Below are 27,023 nucleotides of genomic sequence, written 5' to 3' on the forward strand. Positions count from 1 at the left end.
TCTTTGGTGCTGAATACTCCTGCCAATACTGTCCCGGTCCACCTGCCAGCTCCGGCACCCCCTTTCTTGTAACACAGAGGGGTTTGTGTGTTTTTTAAGCCACGCTGATCCTTCAGCCCATGGCAGCGCTCCCTCCGCCACCCTGGCTGCTGCGGGAGGTGGCAGGGTGGCAGCCCCGCAGGTAGCCAGGAGCTGAGCAGAGGGACCCGTGAGCCATTTTCCTGCGTGGCTAAAAAGAGTTAGGGAATTAAAGCAGACAGAAGAGAAGCTGCTGCAGCTGGCACAGCAGAGCTGGGCATAGCAGCCTCCTGGACCTAATAGGAACCCCGATACGCTTGGCATTTTGGCCAGGAAAGTGTTTAGCACTGCGGAGGCTTCCGGTTTTTTTTATTATTATTATTACAAAGAATCCTAGAAATCAATCCGACAAGGAGATTTTTGTCCATAGCAGCAGCAAAACAAGGCAAGTTCACATCGGCCAAGTTCTCAGCCTGTGTTTGCTCACAGCAGGTGGGAGGCGGGGGCAGGATGTTCCCCGGGAAAGAGGCAGAAATGGCTTTCAGAAGCTGGTCACACTGATTTTTCATCAATTTTTTATGAAGGCAAGTTGTGAAATGCCGTCAAAGGGGACATGACTTCTCTTTCCAGACTGGCACAGTGGGCCTTGCCTGTGCAGCCCGTGTGCTTGGAGGGAAGGACACGTACTGCTCTGCGACTTCACAGCCAAAGAGCATCTCACCTGATGTTTTTTTTTCCTTGCTTGCTTGTTTTTATGGGGTTTCCTGGTTGTTGTTGGCTTTTTTTTTTTTCTTATACATGTTCGTTGTTTGGGATTTTATCTAAACTATTGTGTTTCTAATCACACGTCAGCAAAATAATTGAGGTTTTTGCAGCAGAGTCGGGGTGGCAGCTGGGCTGGGAGCTGCCTGGCTGCCTGCCGGTCCAGGTGGGAAGGAGTCAGTGAGGGGGCGACCCACAGGGAGCTGGAGACACTTCTTGAGGTGCCAGAAGTTGTTCTGAGTAGGGCTGGGCTCTGCTCTAATGGTACAGCTCGAGGTATGTTTGCTGCCCTCTTCAGCCCTTGCATTCAGAGGCAGAAGGACGGGAACTGGGCGAACTGTTTCTAATATCAACGTGCTTTGACCTCTGGTATCCCAGTGTGGTCCTTCCCTCCCAGCGAGGGCAGAGAGAGGACCAGTTCCTCCACAAGTCCCCAGCCTGCATCCAGTGCCGGGTGCGGGGCGGATAGCTGCCACCTTCCAGTGGGAACCCGAGGAGAAATCCTTCTCTAGGTGGAACAGGCTACAGGACAGCAAGAGTAGGAACTTCTCCTTCCTGAGCTAGGGGAGTTTCTGCCCTGATCGCCAACAGAACAGAGTGCAGCCAGTGCAGCCTCCAGAACACCTTGGGGTTCTTCTTGTGGGCTTTTTTGGTCTGTTTTCCCCCAGCCCTTCTATTTTCAGCCACACTTCCTTGTGCTGAAAATAGACACCTAGTTAGCTTAGAACAAAACGTTGGAGTGGTGGCTCAGATCCCCGCTCCGTGGCAGGCTCATCCTGTCCCCAGGCCTGGGGGAGGCAGCGTCTCTCTAGGACTCACTGTAAAACTGAGGACGTCATGCTTGCTTTGCCATCTCTGTGCTGATATTTCAGAGTATCTGACCATGCTGCTGCCACCGCCGCTGCTTTGTCACACACCAACACCCACGGGGCTCGAAATTCTCCCTGGCTTCCATCTCTTCTCCACCCCGGTCCTTCTCATTGGGGGCACAGCCCAGGGCTTTTCGGCATGCTGCTCTCCTTGCCTGTCCGCTGCCGTCCGTAGCGGCATCAGCTGGCAGACAGCATGGGAAGCCTTTGGAAAAACACGATCCAATGCAGATGAGCAAAGCATGGAGAGCTTTTCCACCTTGATTTGTAGCATAGCTATTCCAGAGGGTAGGACGGGAAGGATCCCTGCTCTTTCCAGAGCTCTGGCCGCTCTTCTTGGAGCGGGTTGTGCAAATCGCACTGTAGGCACGCAGACAGCTCTGCTCTGCCTTTAGGCACACAGACAGCTCTGCCGTTGGTGCTCAGTCCCGTTCGTGGCTGAGATGTGCCCTGAGTCTGGGGTAGCGTGGCCCTCGCTGCCAGGATCTTCTCAGAGAAGACCGAGTCTGTTCCTTGGCAGCTCTGCCTCGGTAAGAGCACAGCTAGCGTTGGTTAAAACTGCAGGGGAGCTGGGGTCAGGAGGCATCGGGCTCCCCAGCAAATTGTTTCCCGTTCTGCAGACTGAGAAAGGGGCAGGAGGATCTTTGGCCCCCCCTGTCACACAGGTAACGAATTCCCAGCAGAGGTGGCCGACCAGGTTGGTACAGCCTTACCTGCAGCTGGAAAACGGAGGGCGAGGCCAGAGCAGCGCCTGCAGGCTGTGCTATACAGCATCCTCTGCAGCCCAGGAGCAGGAAGAGGAGCCAGAACCTGACTTTTCCCTACCTGGCTGCGCTCTTGCAGCTCTGAAGGTTAACCCCACTGTGCCCGTGAGCTCACCGAGAAGCTTACAGAGCCAGCGTTGTGCAAAAGACAATTCCTGAAAAGCCTCCCCTGCTTCCTCCCATCTGCATTCCCTCCCCCTGCCCCACATCGCCATGGGTGGCTGGATCCCTGCCCCTTCCCTTCTTTTGTGTTGGAGTTTGTTTATGATCATTGCGGGTGCTGTAACATTTGCTGCGTAGGTTCCTCTGGCAGCGTTTGCTCATTTTAAGTCCACTATTGGAATTGCTAACATGCATCTGCTCTTTGGATTTTCCTTTTTGTTTTGCTCTGATTTACACATTGAAAATGGGGCCATCATGGAAACACTCATTTTACTGTTTTTTATTTCCTTGATTTTTATTTTTTTTTACTTCCAAGGACACAATTTCGAGCCCTGAATTCTTCTCTTCTAACCTCCCTACTTTCATTGCAGATCTTACATTGTAATTTATTTTCTTTTCTTGTTTCTTCTTTCTTATAAAATGTGCAACAGTTGTGAATTTTAGTTATTATTAAATGAGATTCTTTTCCTGCTGTCTTGTCTTTTAGGTATGCTCAGCCACCCACCAATCCCTGTTTCCGAGCTGGCTGAACACACAGAGCATCTCAAAGCTAATGATAACCTGAAATTATCCCAAGAGTATGAGGTATGAGCAAGAGTGAGTGCTGTGCATGGGTTTGCAGAGCCAGGAAATTAGGAAATTCGGACAGGCCCTCATCCAGATAAACATAGTTTCATTTTAAGGGTATGGTCGGTTGAAATAGAAAAGCCATTTACATGTTTAAAATTAAGTACTTGCTCAGTGTTTTCCTAGGTTCAGTTCCAGATAGCAAAAGAGGAAGACACTTGATCCGTGAGACTTTCCTGTCCATAGAGGGGGCGTCTTGGACAGGGTTCTGAGCTCCCTTCGTGAAGGAGGGAATGTATTTCTGGAAGGTGACGTTTTAGACAGCTGGGATGGGGACTTCTTGAGAATGGCTGTGTCTTGCTGCTGAACGTGCAGAGGATCAAGCTAGGGAATGAGATACGTGGTTCTAGATAGCTTCAGTTAGGAGGGATGACTGGTAAGTCACATCCACAGCTGACTTGATCAGCAGTCACTGAACCAAAACTGAGGAAACGGGGTGACTTGTGCCTTCCTTGTCGTGTCTGGGATTTCTGTGCTATCGTTTCTCCTTCCTGCTAATGTTTGGGTACTCCAGTGTGCTCTGCAGATGAGCAGCCAGGCAGAGCTGTGGCTGCTGGGCTCGCATTTCCAATGGTTCTCCAGTTTGTAAAACTGCCACCTTGCAGGTGCTCTGACAGCTGGGGCCAATCCCAAGGCAAACTGAGGGGGGAAATAAGAGAATTGAAGCCCCCACAGCTACTTTATGTGGCTTCCTTGTTGCCAGAGTGCAAGGGCTGTGCAAACCTGTTCCTGGCCGCAGCTGTATCAGCACTGCTTAAATCTTAAATCCCAGTGCAACTGCCCGGCGCTGCTGGGGCAGTCACTGTGTGAGCTGCTTTCACTGCAGACTGAACATACGACTGAATTTCTCGGTGGTGGTGTTCAAAGACAAAACGCCCTGATATTTTTAGACTAATAACTAGTCTAGACTGCCTAGTTCTGCATACAGGCAGAGAGCGAGGGGCTATTTTCTGAACAAAGGGCTGGTTCTGGGATGCTTTCTCCCCGGTCTGGCTTGCAAACATCGACATGTGCGAGGCAGCTCTGCAGTCCCAGCTCCGTGCCCACAAAGGGGGGCTGCGCGGTGCAGAAGGCATGTTTGCTCTGCTGGGGTCTTTCACCCCGCATTGGGGGTGCAAGGGGAGCAGCAGCCTGGTAATATGCTCCATCCTGATTTCAAAGCCTGATTTGCATAATGCAATATCCCAAGTGCCCTGGCTTCGTTCCAGCACAACCTCCTCTAGTGGGAGAGCCAGAGCTAAACAAACATCGCTAATGAAATGAATGTGAGGCGAGATTAGAGGGATAGAGAGCAAACAGACACATTACAACAGTATAAATACCCATTAGTTAGAAATGCTCGGCAGCGAGAGTGCAAGGGAGGACGCTGGTGTCGGGCGCTTTTGTACCAGCGTTGCCCCCACCACCGGAGCTGAGCTCTGCTGGGGAGCTCTGGGGTCGGCACAGCAAGGGGAAGGCAGTGGCAGCAGGCACCTGGCGAGGGCCAAACTCCACAGGCTCAAAGGGACGGGCCCAGGTGGGTGCGGGGCCCTGTCCCCACCGGGCAGGCAGGGAGAGGGAGAGCGAACAGCGGGAAGCAGAACTCAACACGCTCCTGCCAAGCCTCCAATTGAGGCAAACCCCTAGGGCTCTGCAAAATGATGAAGGAATTAAGCCCTTGTTTTATTTAATTCTCCGGCTGAGGATTTAGAGGTAAACGTAATTAACCTAATTTCCATATCTGGGACAGCTGGACCTTAAAAAAAAAAAATCACCAAACCTGGCATAAATCACCAGGACAGGCAAAGAAGATTTTTCTCTCCAGCACGTTTCATTGTTTACTCTTTTATCCCTTCTAGGAAATAGCCATGTTGATTCGGGTCCTCAGGGCCAGGTTCCTTACCCCTTGTCTGTCCGGGGAGATGCACATCTCCCTCCCTGCTGCCTGCAGGTGCCTGCCCCTGCCACGCTCCTGTGGCGCTTTCAGCCCCCTTTGCACCTGGGAGACCCTGGGCACCGAGCCCTTGCGGTCCTGAGCCGCGCTGTCTCCGCTCTTCGCGGAGCAGCCTGGTCCTCTCCTGCCACCTTTTTCCCTGGCGGTTCACATCCTGCTTGTGTCCGTGGTTATAAACCTCATCCTCGCTTAAATATCTCCCTTCCCAGGTACTCACTGAGACGCTGGTATATTTATGCCCTCTTAATTGTTGTTGAGTTTAACCATGCACAGATTTAGCCTCTTCATCATTTCATAAATACCTCCTGATGTGATTGTCCCCGTTGTTCTCTCCCGACTGCCTGCCGTTTATCAGTGTCAGTAGCGCAGGGCTGTAACTACTCCGGTACAGCCACGGCACAAGGATGATTCAAGGCCTCTGTATTGCAGCCTGAAATTGCACTGATGCTTTTGCCACCACTGCATCATGCCAGAGAGGGAATTGCCTCAGGTACTGCTCTGGGTGCTTGGGGCCAAGGGAAATGAGCACGCTATGCCACTGAGCTGAGGCTTTTCCACAGCAAAGATCTGCTCTTGAGGGAAGAAAACGGTGAATGCTGCATCCTCAGCTAGACCTTCAGAGCCGTGACCTGTCCCACGTGGAGCAAGGTACTCGGAGCTTCATTTGCTGCTTTTTTTTCCCCCTCTGACTCTTCTGTTTTCTTTCCCGATTCCTCCAGTCCATTGACCCTGGTCAGCAGTTCACCTGGGAGCACTCCAACCTGGAAGTGAACAAGCCCAAAAACCGTTACGCAAACGTGATCGCCTACGACCACTCGCGCGTCATCCTGCTGCCCATCGAAGGTACCGTAGCAGCATCTGCTCCTCCGTGGTAGCTAGGCTGAAGTTCCTGCCCGGGAACATCTTACACATGCTCTCTTCCCTTCCCTGTTCCCCTCTATTTATATTCTTCTCTTAGCATCTCCCTGGGGGGTAGCAAGCAAGAGCTACCTGTGTAAACCACACATTTGTTAAATTCTGGTGACTGACATGTTCCCTGGAGCTGCAATCTCTCATTTCAAAGGCTGCTTTATCAAGAAGCTGTCTTTGCTTTACTTAGAGATCCCCGCGATACGATTCTGACGAACAGGAAGAATTCAGACCACATAGTGCTTCAGAGAGAGCGGAACAGGGCAGCGGGTGGCGGTGGATGTGGAATGTATCTGTACAGCAGATGAATAAGAAGTAGGCACAGGGCTAATTGTACGAATGCGAGTGTCAGCAGCACAGCAAAGATGCGGCTGCTGAGTCGTGCAGACGTGAAGTTTGCACGATGTGCAGCTCCCGCTGCAGTGCTGGCCCAAAAAAAGCTAGGAATAAGCAAGGTTTAGTGTTAGCCTGAGAGGTCATAAATTGTTTCCTGAGCTTCTTACGTGAGCGATGGTGCAGTTAGAAAATTTACATTACATTTCACAACTTGTGGCTCTTGACAGAGTTGCTATGGTGCGTGCTACGATAAGAGGGGCTTTTGGTGGAGAGGAGATGGAGTTTAACAGGGGATCTGCTTTGGTTGCTGCCTCTGAGATAACCTGAGGTGATGAAACTTGAATATTATGTGTGGCTGTGCTGTATGGATAAAGCATTTGTGGCCAGTCTTGCATTGCCAGAGCTGATCATCTGAGCAGAGAGGATATGGGACATGCAAATAGCCCCCTGGTGATTTTAAAGGTTAATTCAGAAGCCTTCGTGGCAAGGGAATTACTAGAATAATCTCCCTCTGCCAAGGTAATTCTGAGGGTCGGGGGAAGTGGAAGAGCTGCTCCTGAGGTAACAAAAGATCGTGGTGATCTGCCAAAAAGCTGCACAAATCTGGATTGGTCTTGTCTGCCATTAGAGGATTTTAAGCATTCCTCACTGTGAAGACGCCTGTGTTCTAGGTTGTTTTTCTTCTGACATTAATATTGCATGAGCCAAGGAAAGCCAAGTCTTTAAAAAGTTGCCTTGTCATTCAAGAGAAGAGCCCAAGTGTAGAAATGAAGGACACCGGGCTGGTCTCCGCTCTCAGGAAAGCAGGAGGCAGGGCTGGATGCAGGCGGCAGTGCTCACTGCCCCGGTGGCATCGTGAGGTGCTGACGGCAGCATAAGTACAAGGGACCGAGGTTGAATTTCCAAGCCTCTGAGAGGTTCTGACTTGTCTTGGCTGCTCTGTTCCTTCCTACCAGGCTGTAGCTTATGCCGAGAGCTGGAAGATGAAAGGCGTTGGAGGAATTAGTTGTTGCTTTCTTTTTGTTTTAAATCTGGACTTGTCAAGGCTGCAGATTGTCACCGTCTTGCTTGGTCAGGAAGAAGTAGTGGCTTTAATTCAGTGACTTCTCTGTAACTGGGCCTGTCACAGCACAAAACATTGCAGGAGCTCATGGCCACCATTTTAAATTACAGAGCGGACCCGAGGGGGCTGGAGAGGAGATTAATTCCGGAAGCTCAGCCTTGATCACGTTCCTGCAGCCGCTGCACAGCCACCTTCCCTTCTGAAATTTCAGCTTGGGAAGGGCTGGGGGAAGGGAACCCTCCAGAAATTTAATCAAAAGCCATTTCCACCAGCAGCTGAAATTACCGAGTACCCTTGAGGACTGGCAGGCAATTCAGCCTGGATCGTACCTAGCCAATAGAAGCAGCGATGCCTTTTGCTACAGCAGGACGAGGACTAGCAACCCAATTTCATACTGGTACAGCTCCCCACCCTTAGCTCCCCCTCGAGACACGAGTTAAGCGTTCTGTACCGAGTTAATCTTAGGTTAGCAGAAACCTGCCAGCCCGGCCAACCACTCTGCTGTAATTAGGAACGGGCCAACTCTCCAAACAGTGCAAATTGTCCGTGCCAGTCCTGGAGGCTCTCTAAAGCTGAACCTGAACATCAGCGCATGCCAGTGTCCATTTTAACTTCAGAGCAGCTTTCTCCTGCCATCTCCCAGTCACCCTCTTCACTCTGGCAGTACCTTCTGCCACTCGTATCAAACCCATCAAACAAGGACACAAGCAGGCAGCTGTAACTCAATAGCCTGTAACTTATGCAAATAGAAAAAAATAAAAGTAAAAATAACAGCGGGCAATTTAAAGCAAGTCAAAGCCTGTAATTTCAAAGCCTTTACTGGCTGAATCCAGCCTGGTTTTATTCTGTACTTTGTCCAGCTGTAGCTCGCTGCCTGGAATTAGGCAATGGACCACACTGTGCATCACCCAGATGCGTTTGCTACCCAGCTTCTGGGCATTCTGGGACAAGGACTTCTTTTGTTCTATTTGAGAGCAGTAAAGCAAGAGCCCTAAGCCAGCACTTCCACTCCTATAAGTAACACCAATAAGAAGAGTATGGTTTCAAGGTTTGATAGCTGGTCTCTTTAACATATCCTGCAGGAAGTTGTTTGTCTCCCTGTAGCTCAGACCTTCCAAGACAGGAACTTCAGCTGGGAAGAATTTGCAGAGAGTCTTCCTGCAGTGACTCCAACCCAGCAAGCCTTGAAAGCTCTCATGTTTTTGCAGGGGAAATTCTCTCTAACGTTCTTGCGAAAATCTTACGCTTCCAGCTGCATAAAGTCCTGTCCTGCACAACCCACTGACTTGGTTTTGCTGATTTAATGCAGGAATTGTGGGCAGTGATTACATTAATGCCAACTACATTGATGGCTACCGGAAGCAGAATGCCTACATTGCCACGCAAGGACCTCTGCCAGAGACCTTTGGGGACTTCTGGAGGATGGTGTGGGAGCAGCGCTCAGCTACTATTGTTATGATGACTAAGCTGGAGGAGAAATCACGGGTAAGAAGCATGAGAGGGATGACAAGTTAGTCATAATCCTGGGGGACTGGAGGGTAGGGTTGGGGAACAGTGAATTCCTTTGATCTGCAGCCCACGTTTATGTCAGTGGGGGATTTCTACCTGCTTTGCCAGCACCCTGAAAGTTCAGTGATTCATTCCTTTAAAAAAATAAAAAATTCATCCCAGAAAGCTGCAGCCTCCATTGCAGCTCCAAGGGAAGAGGACACTCAATCCCACCACATGCTCTGTAGGTCTGTCCTGGAGTTAATCATTTGGCAGACCTCAGATTTTATGTTCAATTCTCTTGTTTAACAAGCCCCAGTACTTTCACTCTCATCTTCAAGATGACTCCAGTCTGTTGTTGATGTAATTGATGTGGTGCATCAAAGCCTGTACTTAGTAGGAGCTTTTCATGCCATGTGTCTCCCTGTTGTGGTGCTCCGGATAAGAGACATTTCTTGCACCTTCCCTGCCCTTTACAACCTTGTGAGCTTCACCTGTAACATCAGGACACTTTAGGGATGAGTTCCAGCAGTACAGGGTTTGTTCCAGCATTCAGCATTGCCTTCTGTCTTCCAGATAAAGTGTGACCAGTACTGGCCAGGCCGAGGTACGGACACCTATGGAATGATTCAAGTGACGTTACTCGATACCATCGAATTGGCCACATTCTGCGTTCGAACGTTCTCCCTTCATAAGGTGAGCTTTCTCCTGCTCCCGTTTCCTTCCCAGAGATGGGCACACTCTCCTCCTTAACCTGGCGTGGCTGTGCTGGCACTGCACACTACTCTTGGTGTGCTTCTCTCTTTGCAGAACGGCTCCAGTGAGAAGCGGGAGGTCCGCCAGTTCCAGTTCACAGCGTGGCCTGACCACGGTGTACCCGAGTACCCCACCCCGTTTCTGGCTTTCCTGAGACGGGTGAAAACCTGCAACCCCCCTGATGCTGGTCCAATCGTGGTGCACTGCAGGTACTGATTTCCCACACCAAACTCTTACATGGGGCTCTCTGCAAGGCAGGCGACATGTCAGTAGGATGTTGATTTGCACTTTGGAGACATGTACAGTCTCCTAGCGAGCACCCAGCCAGTAAGAGCTGTCCTGTAAAGTGGATTCCCAGCCAGCGTCTGACAAGGATACTTGGGGTTTTCATTCGGTGCAGAATTTCCAGCGGTGAATGGTTTAGTTTGCTCCGAATTACTCAAACCTTATCAGCAACAGGAAGCACCCTGTGCTGTACTGGCACCTGCTTCTCTGTGTAGGGTTTTTTGGTCACAGCAGGAAAGGAGGAAGCTCAAGTGTGACCTAAGAAGCTGCTTGGCATTGCTGCATTGGGTGTTTGGGAGGCAGAGATGCTTGAGCTGTCAAAGGGATAGCTGACAGTGATTGAAAGAGGGGTTTTTTTGAGTGCTGCAGCCATTCCAATATGACAAACTGAAGGCCCCCACAGGCAGGTAGCATTCCCTAATTCAATTTCCAACCCAAAGAGGAACACTTGCAGCCTCAACTTAGATAAATCCCTGTGTTCCTCAGGAGGTTGTGGAGAAGCCTGCAGGTTACTCAGCACCAAGGAAAGACTTCTGAATTTTACAGGCTGCTGGGGGAAGTTAATCCTGCCTCTCCTAGAGGATGCCATTTAAACAGTCTTTGTAAGTGGGCAACTTATCACTAACCTTGCAGATGGCAATTATCATGCACCTCTCAGAAAATGAATAAAGAGAGCTGTCAGCTCACAATGTGCAGGAACCAGCTCCCAGATCAGCTGCTAAATTCTTGCCAAAGCTCCAGTCACCTGCTTGGTTCAGGTGTTAGGCAATCTAATTAACAGAGATCAAGGGGGCTTTATGAAAAAAGGCACTGCACCAGAATAGTAAAAGGAAACCCTTTATTAGCAGTGGCAAATGCACAGACTCACAGAGCCCTGCTGATTCACAAATGCCATTACATGCAAGTCTGATGTTACCTCAATGCACAAAAACGTTTAGGAAAAGGGGTGACGCATGTAACTCATTACAACATCAGTAGTTTCTCAGATGCTGAAAGATCTGAGTGTTAGACATGCTTTTTAAGCCCTTAGGTCGTGCTAACCTATTGCTCGAGCCCCCTGCCTAGAATTGTTGTAATTGCGTGTCTGCCGGGAGAGCTCCCCTCATGGGGATGTCACATGAAGAGGCATGAGAAGCGGGGCAGATTGGTGTGGAGGGGCAACAGTCACGCTACCAGAGGCAACTTTTCATCTTAGGTCCTCAGGTGACAGAAGCCCAAACTCCGTTTTGGAAGTTTTTGCTAAACTGAGCTGAGACTCAAAGCGAATCTCTGCACATTGCAAATTTTCTTTGGTATTAGGCCTGAGCACACCTGCACACAGAGTAGCACAGAAGATGAGGGAACTTTTCCATCCAGGCTCTGAGCTCCAGGAGCCTCTCCGTACCATTGTGGCAGCACTGGCCCTGCTGGGCTCAGATAAACAGCCCTGTAGGTGCCAGCGCAGGCTTTACAGGTGCTGCTGCAGCACCAGGGACATCAGAGCAGCAGTAACTTTGGTGTCATTGCTGTCCTCCACTGTCCCAAATCTTCCAACAGTTTGCTTTTGTTTTTTTTAACTTTGCTAAGAGCAACACATTGAGGTGAGTGGGAATTAACACAGCCAGTTTGATTAAGCAAGTTCCTTTAATACAACAAAAATCATAAAACAGATGAACCAAAACCATTTGGGCATGTTCTGGTTTGCTAAGAACTCCTTGGTCTCAGTTCTTCAATAGCTGTGTTCACAAGGCTTCAGTTCCTTTCCATCCAGTGAGTGCAGGTCGTTCACTGTCTGCCTCATGTCAGTTCCTACCCCACGATTACTGCTGTTTGCATCAGTGGAAAGCTCCTCCCTCACGGGTGGCTTTTTGGAATATCTTTCTTTGGTGGGTAAGTTGTCCGTCGCTTAGTTTTCTCCCTCTACCTTTCAGCGCGGGAGTTGGAAGGACTGGCTGCTTCATTGTGATCGACGCCATGCTAGAGAGGATAAAACATGAGAAGACAGTGGACATTTACGGGCATGTTACCCTCATGCGGTCACAGCGCAACTACATGGTGCAGACAGAAGACCAGTACAGCTTTATACACGATGCCTTGCTTGAGGCTGTTGCTTGCGGCAACACAGAAGTCCCAGCTAGGAATCTCTACACATACATCCAGAAACTGGCACAGATCGAAGTCGGAGAGCACGTGACAGGCATGGAACTGGAGTTCAAGGTAAAGGCCGGCGCTTGAATTGGGCTAGTAGTGACTGGGGAAGGCTCTGTGTGCCTCATGGGAGCTGTCTTCTGCTGGCACTCATAGCAGACAGGGAGCCTTTACAAGGCTGATGGAACTTCTTGGTGCCATGTTAGAGAAGTAATTACTCTTCTGGCTTCTGCTACTGCAGTTCCCAGGGGGAACTGCGCTGTTGCTGCAGGAGGCTTGTCTGGTCGTTTCAAATCCACACTGAATTTGCTCCTTCCTTAGATTGGGTTTTTAAATGTTTGCTGTGAAAGTTTTGCTGGAGGGAAGGTGTCACACTCTCTGTCCTCCAGAAAGGGAGAGCACGCAAGGTGGAACAAAATGGTGGAGCATAAAGGGCAAGTTAACTAGGCGGCCGTAGGGCCCGGGCAGATGAGGGGCAGCCAGGAGCTGAGCAAGTGGTTGTGACTCTGCTTTTGTCTTCAGCGACTCGCCAACTCCAAAGCCCACACCTCCAGGTTCATCAGTGCCAATCTCCCATGCAACAAATTCAAGAATCGCCTTGTCAACATCATGCCGTATGAGACGACGCGGGTCTGCCTTCAGCCCATCAGAGGAGTGGAAGGGTCAGATTACATCAACGCCAGCTTTATTGATGGCTACAGGTAACCAGCACCTGGCTGCCCCCACCACTGTCAGGGGGTTAACTTAACTTAGCAGGCTGCTTTCTGAGGCTGCAGCACTAAGGGATGGACTCGGTGATAACACCCGTGGTCTGTTCTGTCCCATCGCTACCTGTACTGCACACAGTACAATTCTAGAGGGAAATTCCTTCTTGCTTATGGCTTGTGACAGCGTGATCTGGATTCACCTTGTGGAAACAATAATTAGAAAGAGCTTCACCACTCAAGCTTTTAGTGTTTTGCGTTGGTTTTGGTGGGGGTTTTTTTGGTTTTTTTTGTTTGGTTGGTTTTTTTTTTTGGCCACTAGCACCAAAGACACTGCCTCAGGCCCCCTTTAGACACTGCACCCTTCTAGCTCTGTCCCAGCACTCCTATTTGTTTTCCTATCTTTGTATGTGCTTCCCACAGGCATGTGCACAAGCCCTGGTGTAGTCTCATGGTACAAGCCGTGATGTAGCCTCCTCTTGACCCGTGCCTCTGGTTTGTGTTCTGTTTCAGACAACAGAAGGCATACATTGCTACTCAAGGGCCCCTGGCAGAGACCACAGAAGACTTCTGGCGGATGCTATGGGAGAACAACTCCACCATTGTCGTGATGTTGACTAAGCTTCGCGAGATGGGTCGGGTAAGTGTGCACTAAGAAGCCAGGGGGAGAAGCCTGCCACCGAAGGGCCTAACAGAGACATTTCTTTCCCCTTGGCAGGAAAAGTGCCATCAGTACTGGCCTGCAGAGCGTTCTGCCCGGTACCAGTACTTTGTAGTAGATCCCATGGCTGAATACAACATGCCTCAGTACATCCTGCGAGAATTCAAGGTCACCGATGCCAGGGTAAGCAATGTGCAAGGTGCAGTCTGTGTTTGCAAAGGTAATAGTTTGGGGGGGGGGAGGACTGGAGTGGTTAAAACACATGCAGTAGAGAACGTTGCTTACAGAAAGCAAGGGAGTTTGGCTTGTTTGGCTCCTATATAAAAACTGAGGCGTAAACTCTTCCTAAGAGAAAATCTGGGATTATCCTCAGAGAGGAGAGATCAGTTATGATGAGGAACGGAACGCGTAGCCACAGATAAATTGTACTTAAATATGTTTTCTTATAAACTTTAAGTAGTTTTCTAACCTCTGTTCACTAATCACAGTAGTGAGTCAGTGTTAGTTCACCAAGCTTTTGGTTTTACTTGCAGCTTATTTGAAAGGACAGCGGAAAATAGTATGTCCCCAAACACCTAATAAAAACAAAGACTTGCCAAGGATACTCTTTGCCTACAGAAAACGTACACTTCTCTTCTGGTTTTAAGAGGAGACACTATCACTAAGATTCAAAGGGGCACTGACTCAATCTTAGATTCAATGTCAGATTTCTCCTCCGAGGGAACATTTCAGTTCCTTCTGAGATTTGGTTAGCAAATGTAACTCTTATTCTCAAAGCAGCTTTCCCTGCTTTTGAGGTTGTCAGTATTGTAGAACCTGATAATCCTATTTGCAAGGTTGAGGAGGAGGATGCTTCGTCAGTCCTGGTAGAACAAGATTTATCTTCCTGTCAGCTGTAATTCTGACACTATGGCAACTCTTCCTCAAGATTGATAGAGAGGCCATAACCTCACCTTGGATGTTCCTTTGCTGAAGACTCCATCTGTGCAGTCTTTGCAGTGGTTGGACCTTTCAGGACACCTGCCAGGAGCATAGATCTGCACTGACAAACCAACTCCAGAAATGTCAAGTGCAAGATGAGCAGCTTCATCATGATATATTAAATCCAACACAAAGTTGGTTTGACTTTTTGTGCCCCTTAATGAACTAGCAGTAAAATGCGGCAGGGTTTTTTTGCCGTTTGTATTTAGTAACACAAATACAGGATGTTTTAGCTAGTAATATTTTCTTCCCCAGGATGGTCAGTCACGAACTGTTCGTCAGTTCCAGTTCACTGACTGGCCAGAACAAGGCGTGCCAAAATCAGGAGAAGGTTTTATCGATTTCATTGGACAGGTACATAAGACCAAGGAACAGTTTGGCCAGGATGGCCCCATCTCTGTCCACTGCAGGTAAGCACATACGAACGGAAACACTGAATTAATTTATCTGAGGATGCAAAAGAGCAGAAGGACTTAAAATCCTGCAGGTATCGCCCTCCTTTCCCACCCCATCATTGCGGGTAGATTTCATGGATGTTGGCTGTTGCTTTTGCCAGCCAAACTTGTCTCCCTTCAGACCCGGGCAGTGCCCCCAAGGCTTTTGCCCCCTTCTGTCCCGAGGAGAGGTATGAAATGCTGATGCTCTGCAGGACACGGGAATCGCAGTGTTAATCAGTATTTGACCTGCAGCATTTTACCTGTTTTATTACCAGTCTCAGCCCAGTTCTGCAGCCCTAACCCTGCTAGCCTGTACTTGCTGATAGCCAGATACCTTCCTCCCCATGGGCAGAAGAAAATGCATTCTTTACCTATTTACTTCAAAAAAAACCCTAGTGTTACATATTAGTAATAATTTTCACACTGAATGCTGTTCACTGCTACCCAGAACTTTTTTTAAATGTCAGTCTCTCAAACGTTTGCTTGGGTCACGCACTTTGGCAGTGTCCTCCTAGAGACTTTCCAGCTCTAACATGTTTTTGTTCATAAGACAGGGCTGTTAGTTCAACCATACCGTAACCTCGGTGTTTAAGAAAGCATTTGACCATTGTAACATACCGTTTTTTTGGTGTTCTCATCTCCCATTCCTGCAGTGCTGGTGTGGGCAGGACTGGCGTGTTTATCACACTGAGTATCGTCCTGGAAAGAATGCGCTATGAGGGTGTTGTAGATATTTTCCAGACAGTAAAGATGCTGCGAACGCAACGACCTGCTATGGTGCAAACAGAGGTAAGGTGGAGCAGCAAACCCTTTCTCTGTCACGGTTTAGAGGACTTGAGCAGCAAGTCCCAAACCTTTGCAGACCAATTCCCCAAGTGCCCTGGCTGAGTGGAGCAGACTTTTTGCCCTTCTAACCACTAGCAAAACCTTACTTGAAGGGTAAGCAAGCCCAGGCTGCACTATTGGTTTACTTTACTAAGTAATAATAATAACTACCATGGGCCTTTAAATTTCTTAAAGGTTTCATCCCAGTCTGCCAGCCTTGATTCTTATCGCATCCTGCCTCTGAGATAAGGGGAACTCACCTGCTTCTAAACACAGTCCACTTTCTTTTTGGCTGCAGAGAGGGGAAAGTTATTGGCAGGATGACTGCTATCTATGAGATGACAACAATAAAGAGAAGTGATTTCCTTTCCCAGTAGCTCACAGCTCTTTGAGAATAAAAGAGTCTGTGCAGGGTTCCTGCCCAGGTGTACACTAGCTGGAAGCAGGGCAGGGAACTGTAAAGCAGCTGTTTCAACCTCTGAGTTTCAACCTCTGAAGCTGAAGCACTGGTTTTCTTTACTGTTTGCAGGATGAATACCAGTTCTGTTACCAGGCAGCTTTGGAATATCTGGGAAGTTTTGATCACTATGCAACATAAAAAGCCATCCGTTGTGCAGACTCTACCAACCACTTAAGTCCTGGAAGGCCTCTTTTGACCCAGGAGGAGCGCTTGAACTTACAAAACTGAATCAGAAGAAGTACCTTTTCATCTGGACAATGCATTGGGGAGCAGGGGGAAGGATTGAAAGGAACACCCCTTCAGGAACTCCATGTTGTAACCTGGACCGTGAAGAGGCAGCTCAGGAGATTGCTGAAGGACTGCTTTAAGTGGTGAACTGCTCTTGTTACCTCAAGTGGTGTTCGCTGTGGAAGATGTATGGACATCATGAAACAGATCCAAAAGCTAAAACACACCTTGCGAAACGTTACCGCTGGAGAAGGGAAGGAAACCGACTTTGGTTACATCATTAGAGTTCAGTTTATTTACTAATATAGTTGGCAGTCTTTAAAGGAAGTCACTTGCAGAATTGAAGGTGTTCTGTAAAAGATAAGAAAAGGAACTAAATCTCAACACTTAGACAAACTTAGGGTCAGGAGTTCTTCTAGCTGGAGTCTTAATAACCTCAGTATCAACACTCGGATGATTCTGGGCTTACAGGCACCTTGCAAACAGCATTCACTGAATGCCCCTGCCACGCGAGAGGTTTTATAGCTCACACTTTGAATACTTGGAACATTCCTCATTTCTTCTAATTCCAAAATTTATTTTTTAGGATATTTAAAATTAGAGAGAGAGAACCCAGACCTGGCTGTGTGGTGTGGCCCCCTCCCCTTGCACACAGGTGGGACAGGTAGAGGTGGCAGCTCCCCTGGGCTGGCTTTCCGCCTTTTCAGCACATCCAGCTACACAGAGGCATTAATTGGGCAGCAGTGGGACACCCCAGTACAGAAAGGCAGCCCCTTTCCCATTCTCTTTGCACATTCACACAACCCCACTTCTGCTGCAAGGAGCTGTGCCGCCCCACCGGTTCCTGCCACAGAAGGCCAGGAGCATCTCTCTGGAAGGAGCCTGGGAAGCATCCTTAAGAAATTTATTTCCACTAGCCAACTGCTTCTTGCTGCCAACCCCTCACCTCCGGACACAGCGGCTCTCCGGGCGCGATGCAGCGATATTCCTCAGGACTGTCCCGGTACCACATCAGACCAAGCTCATTGGCACAGCTACGAACATGCCCTAGCTGTATAAATAACTGGGAAAGATCACGTGAGATCAATGGCATATACTGTGAGTGGCTTTCTTTAAAGTATCAATGTAACTGTAACAAGTGACATTACCTTTTTTTTAAATAGTGTATTTTTTCCTTTTTTTTTTAAAAGAGAAGACAAAGAATATCAGTCAATGAATTTAAAAGAAAAATTTGCTTATTTGTTCATATTATGTTCAAAGACAGTCTATTTTTTCACTGTAGAAATGTTACGTGTAATGGCTGTGATATATAAAAATGCAGTGCAAATTGCTACTTCTACATATTGCTTTTCTACCATTTAAAAGGATTAACTTGCTCATGTAAGAACAAAACGTCCTTTCTGGATTCTTTTGGGGTTCTTTTGTTTAAAATCGCAGGCATATCACGTGTCTTTGGAAGGGTGGGAGATCAGCAGGCAGGCCTAGATGTGGTGGCAGTGCCAACCTCTCCCCTTCAGCTGTGGCCGTGCTGCTCAGTCTTAACAGGGCCAGGGGTGACCGGGGAGAATAAAAAACACCAGTGTCTTACGACTGAAGACAAAAAGACAGCAGTTTCAGAGCCATGGCACGTACAGTTTTTAATCATCAATGGTGTAATGCAGGTGACAGCCCACCTCTGTCTGTGCCCTGGGTTGTAGATATAATGTGCTTGCAGGTGTACATGACGAGTTTTCTTGCAGAAGTGGCAGAGGAGAGAGCGTGTCTCGGAAAAGATGCACTGCCCTGAACACTGCTTGCCTGGGACTTTTTTTATTTTTCTAGAAGGGTTTATCATTGCCATCAAGTGCTACCCAGAAAACCCCACAACAATCCATTTCCTGTCTTTAACTGAAAAAGAAAAAAAAGAACGAAAGGCTTCTTCGAGATTTAACTTCTTATCTGTGTGAAAGTTGCCCAAATTTCTAAGTATGTTGCAGCAAAATCTTACTGGAAGAGCTGGGGGGAGGGAGGGAGGTTTTTTTCCTTTGTATGAGAGCAAAGTGCTGTTGCTTTCACACTGTTATTTCAAACTGAAACAGTAAGTGGTTTTCATACCACTGTGTATGTAGATATATTGACTTTGTATTAAAGGAAGATTGTCTGAAAGGCCTGACTGCAACCCTGTTTGTTGTTGGGAGCGGGCAATGAACGAAGCAGTTGCTCTGTGTAATGCAGCAACTGCAAAACCCTTTTCCCTGGCACACGCAGCCAGGTGGCAGGTTGCTCTCCCTCTGCTGTGCTTATGCTCTTTCTAAAAATAGGCCACCTGTACAAGCCAAACATGCAGTTGCAAAGAAACAACCTCATTTGGAGAGCTTTTAGCCAAGTATCTGCAGTGACAGCGGTATACGCATACCCCTGGCTTAGGTCTAGCAGTGTGGCCGTTAGCATGAGTGTACCAGGACCTCTGCTCACCCGAGAAGCCACAGCTGCACGGGCTATGCCTGCCTTGAGGGTTAAACCCTTTGGTGGCCTCCATTGCAGCTGCCTTGTGTAGCCCTTATGTGGGGCAGTGGCATGGAGAGGAGCAGCCATTGTCGCCCCATCTGCTCAATCTGGAGTCTGTGTGCCCATGGCACCAAGCCTGGGGGCAAGTGTTTTTTTCAGAGAAGAAACACACTTACTTAGAGCAGGAGGAGGTTAAAGCCGACGGTCACATTTGAAGCACAAGGCCAGTGCGGATGGAGGTCTCCCTTGTGATGCTGCCCAAGTTCCCAAGTCTACGTTGAGAGAGGAGCTCAGGAGGAGCGGACAGGTCACAGCTCCACCCGCCGGAAAAGGCAGTGCCTCGTGCTTCCATTCCCTGCAACACAATGGGGTGGCAACATTAGCTCCTGTCTCAATTTCAGCAGGAGGTGCTCACAAACTGTCCGGCCAAGATAGATTTATGGCAAATAAGCTAAACCATAGTCTTGTACTAGGACTGCGGGTGCCATGCCCAGGTAGGCTCAGCCTAGCCTGAGCTTCACCTTTTTTTCTTCCTCATGAAGTCAGAAAGACATTAAGCAGGGAAACACAGGAGATGCAGGTTTCTGGAAGCAGCAGGATGATGAGAGTATTCCTATATCAGTTCCCCCCCTGCCTTTACAGCTGTGTTGTGCCACCACAAACCCTCCCGCCCTCCTAGAACACCACCAGCAGCATTTTGGCTCCCACTTAAAGGAAAAAAAAAAAAGGCTTAGCAAGTTAACACAGAACTGCGATCAAACATCGAGCTGTGAACTCAGGGAATTACATCACCTCCAAAATTCTGTTACTCCACGTGACAGATAGAGCAAGCGGGGAGTCAACATCAAACCCTGATGGCACAGGAAAAAAAGGGGGAGAAAACCAGGATCCTTGTTTATAAACATCTCGTGCAGGCAGTTATATGAATGGTAAAGTTCTTGTTTTTGGTTTTTTTTAACTTCTAATAATCTCTTGGACTCGAAGATAATTCGTGGCACCAAACCCTACAAGGTAGCAGTACAACACAGCAAAGCTACCTTTCATCAGCCTTGCCTCAGTCAACGTGCTGATTTTTAATATCCCCTTATTCCACCATTGAAGAGTAGAAAGGAAAAAACAATTTTCCTTCTAAGCGCTGTTCATCAGCCTCTGTAGTTCTGGCACGTGCCTACCTGGTCTCCTGCGATCTCAGCAATACTATTCTTGTCTCTCTGTGCTGCTAATCATTTCCATCGCCACCCCCGTCTCTTTGTTTGGTTCCATCCTTTTTTTGAGCTGGTGTGACCACCCCCCATGTGGAGATGCAAAACTCTCACTGAACAGAAATAAATACCACGTGGAGCACAGGGACGTGAGTGACAAAGAACTGGAACAGCAGCTAGGGACAAGGTAAATCTTTCAAAAAAAAAAAAAACACAATACAGTAGGGAGCTAGTTACAGGAGCAAATACAAAATAAAATCTCAGAGCAAGAGTAAGGCTTACAAGAACTGCGAAGATGCTAAATGACACTGATTCCACCTTGATGCAGCAGCAGCATGAGGCCTACAGCAGGCAGCAATCAGACAATAGCTCCTTTTCCTCCTTTTCTGGAATATCAAGGAAGACAAGCATTATAACCACAAAAAAATTGACACCTCGACCTTCTGATTTTGACTGCATCGGACACCCAGAGGAACTGCCACCGCCAAGGCCAGGAGCTGCAACATGGCCAGGCACCCGCTCCGGGACCCCCTGCCACCCTGGCGGGCAGCGGCACAGCTTTGGACGTCCTGCAGGAAAACAAAACAGGCCCCGGGGTGAGCTGCTTGAAAACACTGCTCGGAAAACACCGTCAGAGCCAAGCAACCCCGGCCCTGGTGCATTTAGGTTCCTACATCTCCCAGCATAAAAACCAAACCCCCCCCCGTGAGCACAGAGCAGACAGCACCGCGTACACACTCCTAAGGGCTAGGAGGGAAAAGAGGGGCCCTGCAGAGCCCGGGCTCCATGAAAAACCTCCGGGCTGGAACTCTTGCTGCTCTGACTCAGCTCAGTATGACTGGTACTGCTGCACACCGCCAAGCTTTGCACAGATTCCTCTCTCACAGATACCCAGCAGCTTTTCTTGCCTCTGCGTTAGGCCAGGATGCTCTGAGCCTCGGGGACGCCGAGGCCCCACGAACACGATCACAAACCTGCACGCACTAAGTAGTCCCACCGATGCAGCGTTTTACTGGTGCTCATAAGCTGCCGAAATTACAGCCTAATTTGTGGTTTCTGAATGCGACAGACCGACGTGCTGGTGGTGTGATTAAGCATGAATTATTCCGGGCTGCAGGATGTGCGCAGGACACGGGCTGCACCGCGGCGCCCGGCCTCGCTGTGCCGAGCAGATGAAATCACATTTCTGGTCCAGGCTCCGTCTTCCAGGGCTCGCTGTGCCAGGCAGCAGCAGCCTGAAACCCAGCCCACGGTTAGCTGGCTTTTTTTTAATTAAACCCTGAGCGCTGCTCCATTAATGCCCCTTTTCAGCAGGGAAGGTTCTTGTTTCTTATTGATTCAAAGGTCCCTTTTTAATCTGTCTCCCTCTTTTTTTCTTTAACGTGAGCCCTGACAGATTGCTTTGACAGCAATTTATGAGCCATGCCCATGCATGGTAGAAGGAGTAAAGCATTGCAGGCAGGATTTTTTCCAGAACAGGCCCGGCAGCAAGGCTCCACATCTCCACAGACACAACCCCTCACAGAGGATCGGGGCTAGAGACCGTGGTTGTACGAGGGAATCTCCACTGCAGAGCCCTTTTATTGAGGCCAAGAGGGACAGCAGAGCCTAACCCAGCCCTGCGGAGGTGGCTGCACCGCACACTGTCCTCACGGGGAGAGCGTCCAGGGCATTTTGGGGTTTTAGCTCTGCGGGGCAATTCCACAGCACAGCCACTTCAGCCAGCAGCAGCCCTGCTCCCTGCTGCCCTGCAGGACTCGGAGCTGACCCCGAGCCCGGCCAGGGGCGCAGCCTCTGACCCCAAGCCCTGTGCAGCCCTCTTCAGAAGCAAGTGGGTCTCAAGACATCTTCTGACATCATTTACATGTAAATCCCGATCAGATTCTTTTCACGGGTTAATAAACATCTCTTTGAGCCCTCCCTCTTCCCCAAATTACTCTTCCCCTGCTCGAGTGCGGCTGCTGGAAGGCTGCCGGGCCCCAAACGCCCTCGCCAGGGCTGGGGCTCAGCTCAGGGCAGCACGGCCGGAGCTCAGTAGAAGGTGTTTGCAGGGAGCAGGCTCGTCCTGGTGAGCATTTGCCCCACACCATGCAAAACCGTCGCGTGCATCCATCTTAATTTGCATCGGCCTGGATGCCGAATCACCACGGGACTGATTTGCAAAAGCCCCCACGTCTCCGCACGAGCCTAAACCAAGAGCCCCTTTAGTCCCCTGCAGCAGAACAAAGACTTGAAAGTAGATGTAACCGTAATTTACATTCCAGAGGAAAAGGAAAAGCCTTTCTTGGTTTACAGAATTACCCAAGTGGCAAACCAGTTCCCAGGCCAGGAGAAATTCTTCATGTTGCACTACGCTTTAATTATAGCGAGGGAAGCAGTAACAGAATGAGAAATCAATTCCTCCTCCTAAATAAGATGGTTGCAAATTCCAAGTCAGTAACTGAACAGATGTAGAATTGAAATGGAAAAAGTAAATACCCTAGCAGGCGCTGAGAAAATTGTCTTATTATCTCAACAAGTTCATCCACTGGGAAGGGGATGGGGGAGGCTAGTCCCAAATCTCCCCATCAGGAAACCAGAACAATTCGACCACGTATCACAGCGTCACAGCAGGTGCCTGAATGGACACGCTACTGCCCACCCCTGCACCCACAGCTACACCCAAATCCCTCCTGCCCTTCCTTCCAGGCACAAAGCACACCTCTGAGCTGCTCCCCGAGAGCTGCTGTAACCTTTCCTCGCCTCCAAGCGCCAGCCATCCCTGCGGGATCCCACGGGAAGCCCCCCGGGGTTACCGCTGCCTTGCCTCCAGCCGCTCACGTCCCTTCCTCTTGGCACTGCCCTCAGCCCTTCCAGCACCAGCTCCCATCGCAACCAGCACCGCTCCCAGCTCGGGGAGGCTCCCGGTGCTGTCCCCGTGAAGCAGAACAACCTCGGCCTGGAGAGAAGCCTTGGACACCAAGAGGCAGCTCTGAAAATCCGCCACTCCTGTGATCCTCCTCCTTACTGACACGCTGACGGCATGTGCCCAACACCTCGGCCTCTGTGGCCTCCAAGCACCTCTTGGGAGGCCGCTGGGCGACCCCGAGCACTGGCACGAGGTGCTCTCAAGGCTCCCTCCCGGGCCGGATGGCACCGTGCTGCCTGAAACGGGCTGTGCTGAGCAGGGACAAGTCCACAGCTCATCCCCGCAGCCCGGCCCAATCTGATCATCGCACCCGGGGCTGCCAGGCCAGACACAAGGACCTAAAACGGGACGACTGCTTTAAACCTCACCCCTGCTGGGTCTGACTCTGGTGCTTGTACGAACTGCTCACAGTAAAAGCAAATTACTAGACTGTTTCAAAACTAGGCTGAAGCCTGAACAACAGGGAAACATTTCTATTTCTTAACAGCGCTCCCTCCCCAGCCACTTAACGCATTCATCCCAGGCCATCTTTAATCTGCCTATTTTCCTATTGCCCACTTATCTGTCCATCCGTCTACACACTAGAGCGGTAACTCCGGATCCCTTTGCAGTTTGTACCAAGCCCAGACCCTGATGTCGCTGTCTCCTCACGCCTTTATCCGTGGAGGACAGACACGCGCGGTTCCCTCCCGGTCAGTACAGAGACAGATCCTGATGAACAGAGCTCGGTGCTCCATCCATCCATCTGCGTGCACACAGCGATGCATACATACAAGCACACATGTAGGTGCAGATGGCAATCCCAGATTAATAGGTTACACAAGGGTTTTAGCCCAGGCTTACCGAGGATAATAAACCCCTCTAAAAAAAATTTATCCAAATGATTAAAAAAAAAATCTTTTTTTTCTCTTTAAACGCGTAACATTCTGCTTGAGCTGCATGCAAGGTGTTGTTCAGGAAATTGCTAAACACTTCTAATTCAGATTTCACCTCCCCCAGGCCCTCTTCCCATCCCTTTCTGGCTCGGAAAGCCCAGCGCAGCCCCACAGAGCAACCAGCAGCCACGAGCCCCCAGCTCTGCTCCGAGGTTTTTCAACATGAGACGCAGGTGCGGTGACACAAAAGCATCCCAGGGGAGGGTGAGGGGATAACACCAAAGCCAAACAAGCCAGGGGGATCGCTGCCCATCAGCTGGCAGGGCCTGCTGGTCCACCAGATCCCGCAACGCAAACACAACTAACCTCCGTCTGTGCCTCCAGCCTCCGGGCACAGGGAGAGGAAAGCTCCAGGGCACCCTGCTCGTGGAGCCACCTCGTTGCAAACTGACCCAAAGTGGGGCCCAAAGCCCCGCAAAGTGGCAGCAGGTGTGCGGGCAAAGCAGCTGGGCACCACCAATGGCCGGACAATTAGCTTTCTTCTCTGTTTACCTGAAAGAGAAGCAAAAAGAAAATCTGCTACAGCTGTCACGCAATGCAAAGCACTTGAGAAACCAGCAGAGTCCCACAATGTTTCCAAGTTTAGGAAGCCAAAATCCCTTCTAAAATTAAAAGAAAACCGAAGCTTGGTTCCCAGTTTTGTCGATGACTGTATCGCAAAGTTCTGCTCAGACTTCTTGCGGTGCTCACAAAATTGTTCTCCTGGCAAGCGGGGAGGTTGTGCTGTCACGAGGAAAGGACGGCCGTCTGCTCTCTGAGGAACGGGACAGTCTGTGGCTGCAGACACCACTCGTGGCCGAGCTGGGCCAGTGACAGGACTGACTGGGAAAGCTCCACGGCCAGGGTGGGCAGCCAACGCGGTGCCAGCAGCACGGGGCACTCGCCGGCTTTGGCTGCCTTGGAAAATCTGGAAAATCCGAGGGCGTGGGACGTGGGCCTTCATGACTCACGCGATGCAGCAATACGTACAAAATTCCTTCTTAGAAGTAGTCTTGTAGCAGCGGCAGGCCTTTGACCAAAATCAACGTTCCAGTTTCCACGAAGAACACCGCTGTCCTCATCCCTGCCCCGGCCCTTTGAAGCTAAGGCTCTGTGAAAGCCACGCAAAGCAGCGTCTGGCAATTTGGGCTTTTTTTTTTTTTTTAAGTTGCTAAGGGTAGTTTAGCGTTACCCTTACAGAGCAGCAAGGTCTGGAGGTCACACTCATCTCCCATGGGGGTTCATTCCACAGGTGAGGCCTCTTCCTTCTCTCCCTCTTTTCCACAGACTCTCCCCTCCAGGCGCCGCTCTGAGCTTGTCGCCCTGCGCTTTGTCTGCTTCAAAAGCAGCCTCAGAAGGCATTTAAACAAGGAACTCGCCAACACCTCGCTCACCTGTGGCTTGCCTTGCCGCAGAGCACAACGCCGTTCAGCGCACAGCTCCAGGCCTGCTTTCAGTCCTTACGTAACGACTTGAGGTAGGTGTTATCAAGCTCCCCGGTGATTATTTGCAAAAGCACGCGGAGGACTCACTTCGTTTCCTCACAAAAGATCAGACAGGCAGGAAAAAAAACATCTATGGATCTAATCAGTATCGCGGAGCGGTGTCATCGCGGCACGCGGTCCACAGGTGCCACCCACAAACACAAATTCCTCCCCTTTAAGCAGTAAGGAACGCTTGCACGATTTCTTGGCCTCGAATGTCCCCACAGGACATCTAGGCTGAAACCTAAAAAAAAAATAACCTAAACTTTTATCAAAAACCTGTACCAAAAAAATTACTATTCCACCTGGAAAAGCAAATTCAAACTGCTGCATAATTTTTTTATCTAAATAATATTTAAATTTTAAAAGGGGGGGGGGGGGACTAATTACATCTTCGTGTGGAAGATCATAAATCACATAATTACAATGGGAACCTCTGCATCTTTCCAACAGACTAAAAGCAGGCTACGCAGTTCTTATCTCATTACAGTTTAATTAAGAATTATGTTTGAGCATCTTCTTTTTAATTATCAAGGAGCCCAGATGACTTCTAATCTTTTTTTCTTTTAACCCAAAATGAGGGAGGGTGCGGTCCAAAACAGGCTCTAATGAATTTACAATTTTCTCTTCAGGGAACTTTAATAAAATCACTCCGCACAGAAGATTAACACCGGTGTAGTGAACCTCCAAAAAGAACATTTGGTTCCTTTCAATTAGCATCACACAACCGTCAGGAGCTTCTAGGGGGATGCTGAAGTGTTACTTTTTAGGGCAAGGATGGGCATTTCAAGGTGGGAGAGACGAGGACGAGGAGGCTTTGCGCTGCTTCGCTCACATCCAGAGTGGCACAAGCGGGACCTGCCTCTGCTTTGCAGGGCGAGGATCCAAACCTTGCGGGCAGCCCACGGGAGCCTTCGGCCTCGCTTCATCTCCATCTGCTGCAGGGTTTGGGGCAGGCACAGCCCCAGGCACAGACAAAGCCAGCGCCAGGGCTGCAGCGGGCACTTCCTACCACGCGCCCACACGGGACAGAGTATTGAAGGAGAAACGGATTTCTGGGGGAAGCCAACACCAGTGCCCACAAACAGTCGTGGCCCTCACAAGACTTGAAAGCTTGTGACTGGCCTTTTTGCCCATCAGATGAAAAAAATCAGATCCCAACACAATGCTTCATCCCTCACTGCCGGCAGAAGATCTGAGATTTAATCAACCTCTGAAGAGGAGATCTCCTGATACCTGTAGTTATCTATTTATTGCTTTCTCTGGATAAAATCCACTTACTAGGGCTGCAGCTGCTTTACATCCATCTATGCTGGCAGCGTTATTCCCTGCGCCCTGCTGCGAGCCCCACAAGGTGCCCCGAGGCCAAGCCCGTCATCCTGCCCGGTCGCAGTGTTCCAGCACAGCCACATGCGGGGGTCCAGGCGCCCATCACGAGGTGGTTCAGCCGCATTCATCCTTCAAAAAGCCTCTTGGAAAGGTCATCTGTGGTCAGCTGAGCTAAAGCTGTGGTCAGCCAGGCTGAAGCTGTGGTCAGCCGAGCTGAAGCTGCGGACACCTCTGTGACCACACAGCTGAAAGCTGCAGCCAGGCCCTTCTGCCCCAAATAAACCCCCAAACCTGGGGTCCTGGG

At 49.6% G+C, this 27,023-nt stretch overlaps 1 protein-coding gene and 1 long non-coding RNA gene across 9 annotated transcripts in view; one reads left to right on the forward strand and one right to left on the reverse strand.

Moving 5' to 3' along the window:
• The window catches only part of PTPRS (protein tyrosine phosphatase receptor type S), a 156,271-nt gene extending 137,731 nt beyond the window's left edge, over positions 1-18,540 (forward strand). For all 8 annotated transcript variants that reach the window (XM_083811375.1, XM_083811377.1, XM_083811372.1 and 5 more), the window contains 12 exons: positions 3,063-3,160; positions 5,855-5,978; positions 8,753-8,928; positions 9,508-9,627; positions 9,742-9,896; positions 11,883-12,168; positions 12,622-12,800; positions 13,317-13,443; positions 13,522-13,647; positions 14,701-14,855; positions 15,536-15,671; positions 16,237-18,540. In XM_083811375.1, coding sequence (XP_083667501.1) covers positions 3,063-3,160; positions 5,855-5,978; positions 8,753-8,928; positions 9,508-9,627; positions 9,742-9,896; positions 11,883-12,168; positions 12,622-12,800; positions 13,317-13,443; positions 13,522-13,647; positions 14,701-14,855; positions 15,536-15,671; positions 16,237-16,305 — 1,751 coding nt within the window. In that variant the 3' untranslated portion in view covers positions 16,306-18,540. The remainder of the gene's footprint in view (positions 1-3,062; positions 3,161-5,854; positions 5,979-8,752; positions 8,929-9,507; positions 9,628-9,741; positions 9,897-11,882; positions 12,169-12,621; positions 12,801-13,316; positions 13,444-13,521; positions 13,648-14,700; positions 14,856-15,535; positions 15,672-16,236) is intronic.
• A 104-nt stretch (positions 18,541-18,644) lies between these two features.
• LOC310886597 lies at positions 18,645-26,009 on the reverse strand. The gene is made up of 4 exons (XR_014575382.1): positions 24,897-26,009; positions 24,234-24,419; positions 20,367-20,470; positions 18,645-19,237 (listed from the first exon to the last, which is right to left on the reverse strand). It is a non-coding gene; the product is annotated as an uncharacterized lncRNA (long non-coding RNA).
• Between the last annotated feature and the right edge of the window lie 1,014 nt (positions 26,010-27,023).

Source organism: Anser anser (assembly GCF_964211835.1).
Source record: "Anser anser genome assembly, chromosome: 25".
NCBI lineage: Eukaryota > Metazoa > Chordata > Aves > Anseriformes > Anatidae > Anser > Anser anser.